This window comes from Stenella coeruleoalba (genome assembly GCF_951394435.1).
Source record: "Stenella coeruleoalba genome assembly, chromosome: 9".
NCBI classification, from domain to species: Eukaryota; Metazoa; Chordata; class Mammalia; order Artiodactyla; family Delphinidae; genus Stenella; species Stenella coeruleoalba.
This window is the reverse complement of record NC_137155.1, coordinates 23,123,384-23,137,768: the sequence shown is the minus strand read 5'-3', so window position 1 is coordinate 23,137,768 and position 14,385 is coordinate 23,123,384. Positions and strand designations below refer to the sequence as shown.

General features: G+C 34.3%; 1 protein-coding gene and 1 pseudogene across 2 annotated transcripts in view; both read right to left on the bottom strand.

Moving 5' to 3' along the window:
- Positions 1 to 2,913, bottom strand: part of LOC307191471 (platelet glycoprotein 4-like) — a gene marked incomplete at both ends in the record, with an annotated part of 59,605 nt that extends 56,692 nt beyond the window's left edge. Inside the window, 3 exon segments of the mRNA XM_079931609.1 lie at positions 77 to 195; positions 1,211 to 1,398; positions 2,897 to 2,913. Coding sequence (XP_079787735.1) covers positions 77 to 195; positions 1,211 to 1,398; positions 2,897 to 2,913 — 324 coding nt within the window.
- The window catches only part of LOC307191681 (platelet glycoprotein 4-like), a 100,143-nt pseudogene that overhangs the window by 71,526 nt on the left and 14,232 nt on the right, over positions 1 to 14,385 (bottom strand). The window contains exons 3-7 of the transcript in view: positions 13,606 to 13,753; positions 12,979 to 13,158; positions 11,611 to 11,699; positions 9,613 to 9,659; positions 6,612 to 6,681 (exon numbers count right to left, since the gene is read on the bottom strand). The product of the transcript in view is annotated as a platelet glycoprotein 4-like (transcript). The remainder of the gene's footprint in view (positions 1 to 6,611; positions 6,682 to 9,612; positions 9,660 to 11,610; positions 11,700 to 12,978; positions 13,159 to 13,605; positions 13,754 to 14,385) is intronic.

Genomic DNA, 14,385 nt, shown 5'->3' with positions numbered 1-14,385 from the left:
CAGAAAGGCAAGAACTTAATTTTTCTTTCATTTAAAAAAATGCTAAACCAATCAGATCAATAATGTATTTGCTTACAGGTTCAACATCTAAGTACGTGCTATGTTCCTCTTCATTTGGACTTAAGCCTTCAACAGGTTCTGCAATTTCAGGACTTGCATGTAGAAAATGAGGAAGTGAAATGTACACAGGTTTTCCTGAAAACAAGTTTTAAGAGACAATTGGGATAAATCTTTTTCCTCATTACGCGTAGCACTAAAAAGATTTCCTTGAAAATAGATTTTTAAGTTAGAAGAAATGCAAAGTTGGCTTTGAATACTAAATGGGGAATGAGGGTGAGGGAAAATTATTACATCTAATCACTTTTGAGCAAAAATAAAATATAAGCTTCTGCATCATCCTACTAACCATTCAGTTGATGTCTGTCGTTTATCCCTTAGGTGTTTATTTTCAATATGTAAAGCTTAGCTGCTGAACACAAATTTACAACCACATACCTTCATGTTTTAGGGAGTAATATGTCTGTGGACTGAGAATTTAAGAGGCTTTTCTTTCTTTATTCTCACCCACTCCAATATGAAAAAGGTGAGCAAAATAAGATAGACTCCAAATTTCGTGTTTGAGTCAATTCTTCTTTCAGAGACATCCTGAAATATATTTATTTTTATTTACCATTTTCTAGGGTAGAAAAAGTTAGAAAAACATCAGATGGGTAAGTTGGGATGCTCAGAGTATTCTGAGAATTATTTTCATTTTACCCTAAATCTAAAAGGAGCACAGGGATTCTGCACAACAAAGAAAGCCATCAAAAAATGAAAAACCTACCTATGGAATGGGAGAAAATATTTGCAAAACACATATCCCATAAGTGATTAAAATCTAAAATATGCAAGGAATTCACACAACTCAAGAACGTAAATAACCCAATTAAAAAGTGAGCAAAGGACCTAAAGAGACATTTTCCAAAGTAGCACAGGGAAATATCAGTAGGGTTTTACCTAATAATAACTAAGCTTTGCAACACTGAAACAACTGGGAGCTTGAAAGCAGTACAGAAATCAGAACAAAAATATCTTATCATCACCTTTACTTTCTGCCCTTTTTACTTTCTCACTTTAAATTTCTGGTGGAAAGGAAACCTAGGTGAAATTTACATTTTAAAGAAAAATGCATATTATGCCATGGATTGTGACATCAAGACCTTTTACTCACCGTCTTTGCATTTGCCAATATCTAGCACACCATATAAGGTACAATTTTTGGAGATAATTTTTTCTGTGCAGAAACAGTGGTTGTCTGGATTTTGAAGTGGAGATGCAAAAGCCAAGGATGGAAGGATAAATCTATACACAGGGATTCCTTTCAGATTAATTTCAGCTCCAAACACAGCATAGAATGATCTAAACACAGATAAGAAAGACCTTCATTCTGGAAAACTGAACTTCATTATGGAGATTCTGTTTTTCTTATTTTTAAATTAGAAAAACTGGATATAATCTTGTTAGAATTCTTGCTTAAGTCTTAGGAAAAATGTTCTTGTGATATTTTAAGACACACCAGAACTCAGTACCTGAGTATGAGCTCTTCTTACCTTTGTTTTCAAAAGCTTCTGAGAATAATTTTTGCTTGTGAACTACCGTGGAGTATTTATACTGAGGACATTTCTCAGAGTTAGTTTCCTTTATAGAGTAAATATATGACTTCCTCAAGTCCTCTATTTGTGCCCAGTTTAAATGAAAGAAAATAAAATTTCAATCTTCCACAACTTAATCCTGGACAGAAGGGCTGCTCACTTCCTAGGGTGTGTGCATGTGGGTTTTGATACATGTCTCCTATGCACCATCATTTACCAAGTGTCCACCATAACCTCAGCAACGTACTGGAACTCAATACATAATATTTCTAATGGCCAGATAATTCTGTATGAAGAAATGCTACTCTCTTCAATTTTATAGATAAGGAAAATATTCAGAGATATTAAATACTTGCCCACACCACACAGTGTCTAGAAACAGAGCTAGGATGCAAGCATACCAGTGTGGGTGCCAGTGCTTGTGTGATAGCTACTGGACCCCATCAATTTGAAAAGATGCTGTAGTGTCAGCAGAGCACATGAACATAGTTCTGTGACTGTGGTATCACCATCTTGGACATTTTTTAAAATTGAAGTATAGTCGATTTACAGTGTTCTGTTAGTTTCTGGTGTACAGCAAAATGATTCAAATATATGCATATATATTCTTTTTCAGATTCTTTTTCATTATAGTTTATTACAAGATATTGAATATAGTCCCCTGTGCTATAAACTAGGACCTTGTTTATATAGTAGTGTGTGTATATGTTAATCCCAAACTCCTAGTTTCTCTCTCTCCCACTTTCCCCTTCGGTAACTGTAGGTTTGTTTTCTGTGTCTATGAATCTGTTTTGTAAATAAATTTGTTCATACAATTTTTTTAGATTCCACCTATAAGTGATATCATACACTATTTGTCTTTCTCTGTCTGACTTACTTCACTTACTATGATAATCAGTAGATTCATCTGTGTTGCTGTAAATGTCATTATTTCAGTTTTTTATGGCTGAGTAATATTCCATTGTGTATATATACCAGATCTTCTTTATCCATTCATCTGTTGATGGACATTTAGATTGCTTCCATATCTTGGCTATTGTAAATAGTACTGCTATGAACATTGGGGTGCATATATATTTTTTAATTAGAGTTTTTGTCTTTTCCAGATATATGTCCAGGAGTGAGATTGCTGGTAACCGTAGTTTTATATTTTAAGGACCCTCCATTCTGTTTTCCATAATTGCTGCACCAATTTACATTCTCACCAACAGTGTAGGAGGGTTCCCTTTTCTCCACACCCTCTCCAGCATTTATTATTTTTAGACGTTTTGACGATGGTCATTCTGGCGGGTGTGAGGTGATACCTCACTGCAGTTTTGATTTGCATTTCTCTAATAATTCGCAGTTTTGAGCATCTTTTCAAGTGGCTGTTCTCCATCTGTATGTCTTCTCTGGAGAAATGTCTATTTAGGTCTTTTGCCCATTTTTTGATTGGGTTGTTTGTTTGTTTGTTTTGACACTGAACTGTATGAGCTGTGTGTATATCTTGGAAATCAAGCCCTTTTGGGTCACATTGTTTGTGAATAATTTCTCCCAGTCTTTATGTTCTCTTTACAGTTTGTTTATGTTTTCCTTTGCTGTGTAGAAGCTTATAAGTTTGATTAGGTCCCATCTGTTTATTTTTGTTTTTATTTCTATTGTCCTGGGAGACTGACCTTAGAAACCACTGCTACGATTTATGTCAGAGAATGTTTTGCCTAGGTCCTCTTCTAGCAGTTTTATGGTGTTGTGTCTTATATTTAGGTCTTTTAGCCATTTTGTGTTTATTTTTGTGTATGTTGTGTGGGTGTGTACTAACTTCGTTGATTTACATGCACCTCTCCAGCTTTCTCAATACCACTTGCTGAAGAGACTCTTTACTCCGTTGTATATTCTTGTCTCCTTTGTTGAGGGTGAATTGTCCATAGATATGTGGGCTTCTTTCTGGACTCTCTGTGCTGTTCCATTGATCCATATGTCTGTTTTTCTGCCAATACCACACTGTTTTGATTACTGTAGCTTTCTGAAGTCTGGAAGGGTTACGCCTCCAGCTTTGTTCTTTTTCCTCACAATTGCTTTGGCAATTCTGGGTCTTTTGTGTTTCCATATAAATTTGATGATTATTTGTTCTATTTCTGTGAAAAATGTCATGGGTAATTTGTTAGGGATCACATTAAATCTGTAGACTGCTTTGGGTAGTGTGGCCATTTTTACAATACAATAAGTCCCCTACATGCAAACCTTCAAGTTGTGAACTTTCAAAGATGCGAACATGCGTTCATATGTCCAATCACATAAGTTAGTTCACCTGTCTGGCATACATTGTCACGTGTGTGCATCCTCCACAAGTGGTTGTGCTTTTGTGTACTTTACTGTACACTACTGTATAGAGTACAGTAGTGCAGTATCTGTATTTCAAGCCCAGGATGTCCAAAAGTAAGAGTAAAAGTGGCGGTGGTATGTAGCTGGTGCTACTGTACTGTACTGTAAGATTGAAAATGTTTTCTTTATTTTTTGTGTTTGTTTGTTTTTTATGTGTTATTTCTGTGAAAAGTATTATAAACCTATTACAGTACAGTCCTGTATAGCCAATTGTGTTAGTTGGGTACCTTGGCTAACTTTGTTGGACTTACAAACAAATTGGACTTACGAATATACTCTTGGAATGGAACTCGTTCCAATGTAGGGGACTTACTGCATTAATTCTTCCAAGCCAAGTGCATGAGATATAGTCATTTATTTGAATCATCTTCAGTTTCCTTTATCAATGTTTTATAGTTCTCAGTGTAGGTCTTTCATCTCCTAGGTCAGGTTTATTCCTAAGCATTTTTTGGATGTGATTTTGAAAGAAATTGGTTTTTTACTTTCTTGTTCTCATATTTCATTGTTAGTGTAAAGAAATGCAACAGATTTCTGTATGTTAATCTCGTATCCTGCTACCTTGCTTTTGTGTGGAGTCTTTAGGCTTTTTCTATATAGAGTATCATGTGATCTACGTATAATGAGAGTTTTACCTCTTCCCTTCCAATTTGGATACCTTTGATTCTTTTTCTTGTCTGATTGCTGTGATGGGGACTTCCAATACTGTGTTGAATGTAAGTGGTGACAGTGGGCATGCTTGTCTTGTTCCAGAATTTAACAGGAAGGCTTTCAGCTTCTCATTTTTGAGTATTATGTTGGCTGTGGGTTTCTAATAAATAGCTTTTATTATGCTGAGATATGTTCCCTGTATATCCACTTTGGTGAGAATTTTTATCATGAATTGATGTTGAATTTTATCTAATGATATTTCTGTATCTATTGAGATAATCATATCTATTGTGACATTTTGTCTTTTCTTTTGCTGATGTGGTGTATCTCATTGATTGTTTGCCTATGTTGAACTATCCTTGTGGCTCCAGAATGAATCCAATTGATCATAGTGTATGATTCTTCTTATATATTGTTGGATTCAGTTTGCTAATATATTGTTGAGGATTTTTTCATCTATATTCATTAAAGATATTGGCCTGTAATTTCTTTCTTGGTAATGCCTTTGTCTGGTTTTGTTATCAGGATGGAGGTGACTTTATAGAATAACTTTGTGAGTGTTCCCTCCTCTTCAATGTTTGGAAGAGTTTGAGAAGGATCGGTATAAGTTTTTCTTTGTATGTTTAGCAGAATTCCCTAGTGAAGCCATTCTGTCCTAGACTTTTGTTTGCAGGGAGGTTTTTTGTTTGGTTGTTTGTTTTATTACCAATTCTATTTTACTTCTAGTGATCAGTCTGTTCAAATTATCTATTTCTTCTTGATTCAGTTTTGGTGGGCTGTATATTTCTAGAAACTTGTCCATTTCTTCTCAGTTGTCCAATTTGTTGGCATTTAATTGTTCACAGTGTTCTCTTATGATTTTTTGTGTTTCTGTGGTGTCAGTTGTTATTTCTCCTTGTACCTTTCTTATTTTGTTTATCTGAGTCCTCTCTTTTTTCTTCTTGGTGAGCTTGGGCAGAATTTTGTCACTTTCGTTTATCCATTCAAAACACCAGCTCTTGATTTTTTTTTCTATTATTTTTTTAATATCTATTGTATTTATTTCCTCTCTGATCTTTATTATTTCCTTCCTTCTGTGCATTTTAGGCTTTCTTTCTTCTTCTTTTTCTAATCCTTTTAGGTGGTAAGTTAGTTTATTTGAGATTTCTCTTGTTTTCTGAGGAAGACCTATATTGCTGTAAACTTCCCTCTTATGACTGCGTTTGCTGTGTCCCATAGATTTTGTATGGTTGTATTTTCATAGTTGTTTGTCTCAAGGTATTTTTAATTTCCTCTTTGATTTCATTGTTGACCCATTGTATTTTTAGTAGCATGTTGTTTAGTCTCCATGTAATCATTACTTTCTCATTTCTCTTTCTGTGGTTGATTTCTAGTTTCATGCCATTGTGGTCAGAAAAGATGCCTGAAATAATTTCTAACCTCTTAAATTTGTTGAGGCTTATTTTGTGTCCTAGTATGTGGTCTACCTTAGAGAATATTCCATGTACACTTGAAAACAATGTGTAGTCTGGTTATTTTGGGTGTAATGTTTTGACAATATCAATTAAGTCTAACTGTTCTATTGTGTCGTTTAGGATCTCTGTTGCCTTATTGATATTCTGTCGTCTGTCCATTGACGTCTGTGAGGACTCTGTGAGCACATTGAGAATGAGGTTGCTCAGGTGGAGCCACGCCTCACTGTTTTACTAGTTTAGTAAGAGAAAAGAAATGTTCTTGCTTAGAAATGAAGAAGGAGAAAATGATTTTCGTTATGCAAAGTATCCTTCTGCAACCTTCAATTTTTTAAAGACTTAATAAACATATTATGAATTCCATATTGTATTTATTCTTAATACGGCAAGAAACACTTACCTAAATGTATTTTATTTTTCTCAAATAATATGATTATCAAGTATGATCTTCTATGCCTGTGTTTTTTCACTTGGAGAAAGAATTCTGATATATAGGAACATATCAGTTTCTTTGTCTTACCTGCAAATGTCAGAGGAAAAGAATTGCAATACCCGGGTCTTCTCAATGAAAGGTGGAAATGAGGCTCCATCTGTTTAAAAATCAAGCAAGTGGCAAGGGATTAGGTGAAATATGTGTCCTAGAAAAATCTAGAAATCTTAATTCCAGCATAGTTAAGAGAAATAGAATACAAACTGTATATATAACATTAAAATTCTCCAGTAGCCACATTTTAAAAATAAAATAAGTATCAGGTATATTTTATCTAACCCACCATATCCAAAATATCATTTTAACATGTAACCAATATAAAAACTAACAAATCTCAAGATCCAGTGTGTACTTACAGCCTATTTCAATTTTTACTAGCCACATTTCAAGTGCTTAATTGTGACACATGGCTAGTAGCTACTGTATTCAACAAGTCTATATACTATACACATTCACTGGTATCCATTCATATTAAATTTTCCTACTCCTTAAAAATAAATGAAAGTTTAAAAAAACAATGGCAAAACCACATGTTGTTAAAACTGTGATTGTGTTTGTTTTTGAAATCCCCACCCTATCTATAGAGTAGCACTTTTCTTACCATGAGGTTCATTTAGAACTCCTGTTTGGTAAATGGTCTTCTTACTTTTAATAGTGATTCATTCATCTGCCCTAATGGCTGATTAATATTTTTTAAATCATTTATTGAAGTTCTCTCACTAAATAGAATTTCCTGAAAATGGTTGGAAAAATATACACATCAAACTAAAAAGGGCATTTGTTGAGTTTATTGAATCTCTGCTATGGTTATGATCCATGCACACACTGGATATAAGAAGAAATAGTTAGGTAATTCCTCCATTTGCTCCACAAATCAATATTACCAAAATGAGCCACTACTGAATGTGTTTGTTCAAAACAGTAAGACCCATCCTTCAGTTATGAATACCACACTCTTTTTCTTATAACTGCACTAACCTTGTGATCTTATTACATTTCACTTATACTCTTGTGATAAGTGAAATACAGCAGATGATCACAGTGAATCAGCATGGAGAGAATGAGATATTAAAGATTAGCTTAAACTCCCCAAACAGGTCCCTGAATGGGCGTTGCCTACAACTGTCTTCCCAACACCTTAGCCGTAAAAGAAAAGAATACATTGAAAAGCTTTAAAAAATCATTTGAAATATCATCGAAGATTATGTATTAATGACACCAGCAATTACCATGGGTCATGATCATAAGATAGCTGATATTAGCAGGGCTCTTTTTTAAATGCATTCAAATGTAAATCAGTGTTTTCCTTTTCTGTCTCTTTAAGTTTGTTGAAGAAGATAGAGGAAGTACATCTAAATCATGGTTAAAACTCCTTGGAACCTTTTCCATTTCATTAGTCTCTTTTCCCTAGTACCATAACCAAAAATCTCTCTCACAGGGATTCCATCAGAGTCCTCTGGCCTGTTCAGTCTACCTCTGTTCCTAGTTTGTTTTACATCTATTTTCTTCTTAGATACTTTTAACTTCATGCCTGATACTCATGTAGTTATGTTATTGTCATTAATAAATCCTCTACCTCATTTTTAAAACTTCTTTCTTCTCAGTTTTGGACAAAACTGTTTAATTTTTTTCTTCTTAAACCCATAAAGACTCCTTTACTATTTAGGAGAAGCACAATATATTTCTCTCTGTATCTAAGGATACAGTATGAAGTTTATCGTTATGAAATTACTAGAGTTAGTGGTATTGGGACACTTGACAATTTATTGGCAGAAATGAACTACTTAGAAAGGAATTTCTTCACCCAATTCCATGACTCAAAGCACTACAAAGCAAACTCAACTGTGGTTTTGCTGTTTTTTCTTCAAGAGAGTATTAAAAAATTAAATCAACATGCAAAACTCAGTAATACCTTTGGAAAAGTAAACATTCCCCATGTTTGCTTTTTATTCCCTTTTACATAACTTTGTATTTAACAGTTTTCACTTTCATTATATTGCTTTCCTATGAAGTATTGCCTAACTAGCTTTGTAAGCATTATGGTCTGCTTCTGCTTTTTAGCAGCTGAGAGCTCACCTCCTGGTATTCAATTCCCATTGCCTTTTACAATCTTAATTCTTAAACTCATAGGCATATATATACTTTGCTTTACTTCAAGAAGAATAGTAAGCTGGATCTAACCACGCTTAAATCTAAGTACATAGTACTTTCTTTCTTCCTAACTCTAATTCAGGATGTTCATTTTTGCATACATTTTTCATGGTTAGTACACATGTAAACTTGTTTTTGTTGCTGTTGTTGTTCTTTTCTCTCTCTTTCTGACCATCTTCTTCAAAATAGGTGGCTCTGCTTACAAGTTCACTGATTCTAACTCAGCCTGAAATCTTTGGAGGTATGTCTTACCTTTTGTAATTATCCTGATATTTTAATTCCTTTAATTTTAAATTATTATCTTTATAGTATTTACAAAAGATGTGAACAGTAACCACTACTCTAAGGTTTTCTAACCCTTTACTTCTGTGGTCAGGAAGGAGTTCGTTAAGTTTGTACAAAGCAAACATTTCCCCAGAAATGCAGTAAAGGCTCATCCTCGATGGTTAATCTTGAGAAATTCCATCACATTAGACAGACATTTACTAAACCTACATAAGAACAGAGACTCTGAATTATGTTGCAGGGATACAAAGATAGGCAAATGCATACACTCAACACCCAGAACATTGTAGGTATGGAGGTGGATTTGTGGGAGAAAGGAGTTGGTTTCATTGTGATTATTACCACAAAACATATGCCCTTGGGCTTCCCTGGTGGCGCAGTGGTTGAGAGTCCACCTGCCCATGCAGGGGACACGGGTTCGTGCCCCGGTCAGGGAAGATCCCACATGCCACGGAGCGGCTGCTCCCGTGAGCCATGGCCGCTGAGCCTGCGCGTCCGGAGCCTGTGCTCCGCAACGGGAGAGGCCACAACAGTGAGAGGCCCGCGTGCCACACACAAAACAACAACAACAACAACAACAAACATATGCCCTTACCTGTACCATTAATCATGTCACAATAACTTGGCCAATAGGAGAGATGCCTTAGGAATAAAAAAAAATAGAAAATGATATTCTTATTTCAAGGGCACCTTTCTCACATCACTTTGTCTATTATGATTCAGTACTTCTGCTAAAATAATAAATATTGATTAGACTAGATGTGACAGGCTAAGTTTAAGAAATGTTCTAAATCATTTGATCCATGTTTTGTTTGAAGTTTCCATTTTGTTGAGTTAAATGAAGTGCCTGAAACCATTAAGTGATCAGATTATAAAATAAAAACTGCCAAATGTTGTTAGAAACAACATGGAACAGAAACAGTTCTGCAGAAAAGAAAATTGAGAAACATTTATCAGACACTTAGATCTTTTAGGGGAAAGTTTTTTTTCCCAGTGGGATTATTTCATAGTATGTTGCATTCAAACTGAATAGGAGGAAGATACTAAATGGATAACTGATGTAGACTCAGTATGAGGGAGAAGAGGGGAGTGTGGAGGAGGAAAGAAAGAGAAGCAGATGTTGGATCAATCGAGATTGGAAACATAGATAATTTATACTTTTCCTTCTCTTTTAACTCTTGCAATAACTGGCATTTAAGTAGGACAGAGTTTATAAATTTATGCGCTGGCATCTACAAAAGATATATATATATATATATATATATATATATATATGGAAGCAATAAAGACAACAGTAGTGATAGTTTCTCTGCACACTCAGCCACTTTTTGGTGATGGAAAACGGGTTTTTCACACTCCTAACATACCATCCAGTAAGATGTCAAGGCAAGCTATTGCTTCTTTTTTAAACAGAATAGTGATTAATCATGCTCAGTCTTGCCATGATCAGTTAAATTAACCTTGTCATAATCTTAAACTCTCCCTAAAACCTATCTGTAATATTGAAATAGAGGAAATGCTCATTTTCCTCAATACAGAGATGTGATTCCCCTGAAGTGAGCATTTAGAAGTGTTTGTTTTCCTCCATTAGACTTTTCTATAAAAAATATGTGACTGTGGACTCTGTGGAAGAAAAAGGACTACATGAGTGAGCGTTTAACTGTTTTAAGCAATTTTTAGATAGGAACTCAGTGTGAGGCAAGAGTTACTTAAAATATTTCATCTCTTGATTTTGATTACTTTATTCTTTGTCAGGAAATCACTGATCTAAAACTCATTTTAACTTTAAGGAGGAAAGACTTTCTCCCTTGATATTTATTGGGGTTCTTCCTATTTTAGACATATGATGAATTTGGTATACTCCAGATAAACAGGTAGGAGCTAGGGAAAAATAGGAAATCATGGCTATGTGAACATATCTCATTTTACTACTATTTCACAGGAGGCGTGCTCTTTGTCTTCAAGTTTAATATGTCAATTTTAGAACTTGAAATACTCATTCCATTTTTTCATTGATAAAGGTTTAAAAAAGCTGAGTTATCAATATAGAAAATTATTTCAAGAAAATGTTGAAAGGGAAGGTCATGAAAGCATTGGCATGGATACATTGAGCTTCCACCTTATGGCACATTTAGTCACGTTACTGGAATGAGCAATTTTTATATTCCATGCTCAGTAAAAAAAAAAAAAAAAAAACACCCAGTAATATATACTTTTCAACCTGCTAGACACGGAGTTGATTTTCTTCCTTTTCATTTGTGGTTATGTAATTGTACGGGTGCTTGATAGTGCCTGTTATGCAGCAGAGATGGAAGTAGTCCCTTTAGATTTCTTTATGTAAGAGACCCTGTGCATAAATGTCAACCCTCAAGTGGGGCTGATACTCAGCACCTATGCACTAGTGTGACTAGTCATCACAACTAAAGGGTTAACATCTGGCAGAGCAGGAGTTTCTAGGGCTGAGATACAGGCAGGTCTGTTCCATAGGTTGGTGCCTGTGCATTACCAGTTGTTAAATAAGTTTCTTACCTGCCTTAGAGTATCCTAGTGACACACACACACATACACATACACACTTTGCCTGGATACTTACTTTTTGCCTTTATATGTGTCAATTATGGCAACTTTGCTTATGTCATCTTTTCCATTGAAAACTTTATAAACTCCATCTGCAGTATTGTACTGAAAAGATGCATACAAGAAAAAATTACTTGTAGAACAAGCCATATTTTCCAAGTTATAAAATATGTAATTAACTCACTTTTGCATTTCTCAAACACTGTTTATAATTATTTTATGTAATTTGAAATATATATGCAGTAAAGTTTTAAAATTATTGGTCTTTAACATTTTAAAAAGACAGAATATGAAAGGTACCTAGAAATAAGTGCTAGATGCTGAGCAAAGGAAGAAAACAAATATAAGAAGCTGATGTGATCCAACTCTATCACTCTTTGCCGTAATTAAGCCAGAAAGGCCATTTTGATCACTCCTCCTATTATATTGAGGTGACGGGATAGTGAACAAAACCTATGAGAACTGTGACAGATTTCTAGAAGTTTTCTCAACGTTATTATTTCTAATAAGTGGTTACTAAAGATTAGGTACACAGAATTAAAAACAGAATTAGCCAACGAAAGAATTCAGAGTATTTAGTTAAATACTAGTAACTGAATTTTTTATCCCTTAATGCCTTCTTAATTGATATATAACCTTGCAATCCTAAAAAACCGTCTACAGTAAAATAACAACAGTGAACTGGAGAATATAACTAATGTCACATACAGTGCCAAGTGAAATCATGGTCAAAATTTCAATTCACTAGTCAGAATATCCTATTTATAACTTGAAACATTAAGGTATAACTAAGTACATCACCAAGTTCACATTTTTCTTAATCTCCAAACTGCCATTTCATAACTTTTGTAGATTATAGAAATTCTTTTCAACTAATTCTATGAAAACATGACATTGCTGATGTATCAGTCTCATTGTGTGCAATTTTGGCTAAGTTTTAAATATTCAGTACAATGAATTTGTAGGATGTCTAGAGAAGGAAGAATGACATGACGAATATATTTAACATAAATAAATAAAAATGTGGCATTAAACTTGATTTTTTTAGACAGGAAATCAAAAACAGTGCTCAAAGCCTTGCCAGCTTACAATCTAATTTTAGACAGTTGTATATTTATCAAAGAGTGGAAATTTGATTAAATGTTCAGTTTCTTAATTTTAAATTAAATTGTTAAAAAAAATTTAATTGTTAAATTCAGATAAGTAAATTTTCCCAACCAGGAAAGCTAAACCCATGTGAGATGGAGACTTAAAAAACTTAGAATATGTATTCCCAGATCAGAAATAGGGTTAACACACTAAATGATAAAATTATGAATTAACAATGCCATTATATTTATCCAATTAAAGTTTAACAATATTGACATTCATATTTGGTACTCACAGGGTAAAACACACCAACTGTAGTAGGAACCGGGTATGGAATCAAGCTCAAGAATGGATCCTTATAGCCCCATAATAGTTCTTTCAAAGTTCTCTTTTGAAACATAGAAGAGTTTGATTTTTTGATAAAGATATTGACTATTATTTGAACAAATGCGCTTGGATAGAGATGGGGCACAGCCTACAAAAAAAAACCCCACTGTTTAAGACACCAATAGCTATATCAGATTTTTAAGAAGAAATGGATAAATAGTACAATTAAGTTTAATAAAACAACTTTCAACTGTTTCTTTAAAATTACTGCCAAATCTTTCCAGGACTAAAAGTGTAATTTTCTTCATCTCTGAATGATTACTTTTCTCTGTCTCAGTGTGAGCCACAGGAAGAAGATTTCAAAGTTAAATCCTACTTTTTTAAAATGATACACTTTAAGTGGTCTTCTCAATTCAGTTGATTATTCTATGATCTTGTCATCTTTCCAAATGACCGTAATTCAAGATAATGCCAAATGAACACATTTTCATAAAAATGACAAAAATAATATTTAATGATAGCTCTAATCATGAGATTAATTACAGAGGATTCTAGAGTATTTCAAAACCAGTAATTTCGCTGTTTGTCTACTCACTGCTACAGCCAGATTGAGAACAGTGAAAGTGTCATTCTCGGTTCCAACTGATAGTGAGGGTTCAAAGATGGCACCGTTGGGCTGTAGGAAAGAGACTGTGTGGGTCTCGGAGTCATGGGTTATATTTTCCTTGGCTAGATAACGAACTCTGAAAAAAAAAGTAAATAAAATTCAAAATAATTGTTGCAAGTGAACATTAAGTCTCAAATGCCGTTCATTCATGCAACAAATAATTTTTGAGTGCACAGACTATGTCAGAAATTAGGCTAAACAGGTAGGTTAAAATGATATATAAGCAAATGCTGAGTTTCTAGCAAATCAGAGAAGGTGGGGAGGGGTGGGTGGGGAGGTGTCTTAGAGGTGCAGAGCAGGGGAGAAGGAGTACGCGTTATTATAGGAGTTTACACAGAGTCTGTGGGAAAACACAGAACAGGTACAAACCCAGGCTTGGGATGGTTATGGGGGGATAATGGACAAGATACAATTCCACATAAGTGGTCTGAATGACAAGGAGAAGTTTAGTTAGGTAAAATAGGGTAGAAAGTAGCATGTAGAACATTAAGGAGTAAGAACATGGTATAATTTTAGATAGGCAAATTTTTTTTTTAAATATCTGTATCGGAGTATAATTGCTTTACAATGGTGTCTTAGTTTCTGCTTTATAAGTCAGAAAGAAAAACAAATACCATATGCTAACACATGTATCTGCAAACATTTTACTATGGTTGGTTTACAGAGTTAGAGTAAGGAGAGTGGTGGAAATAAAGCCACTAAAATAAA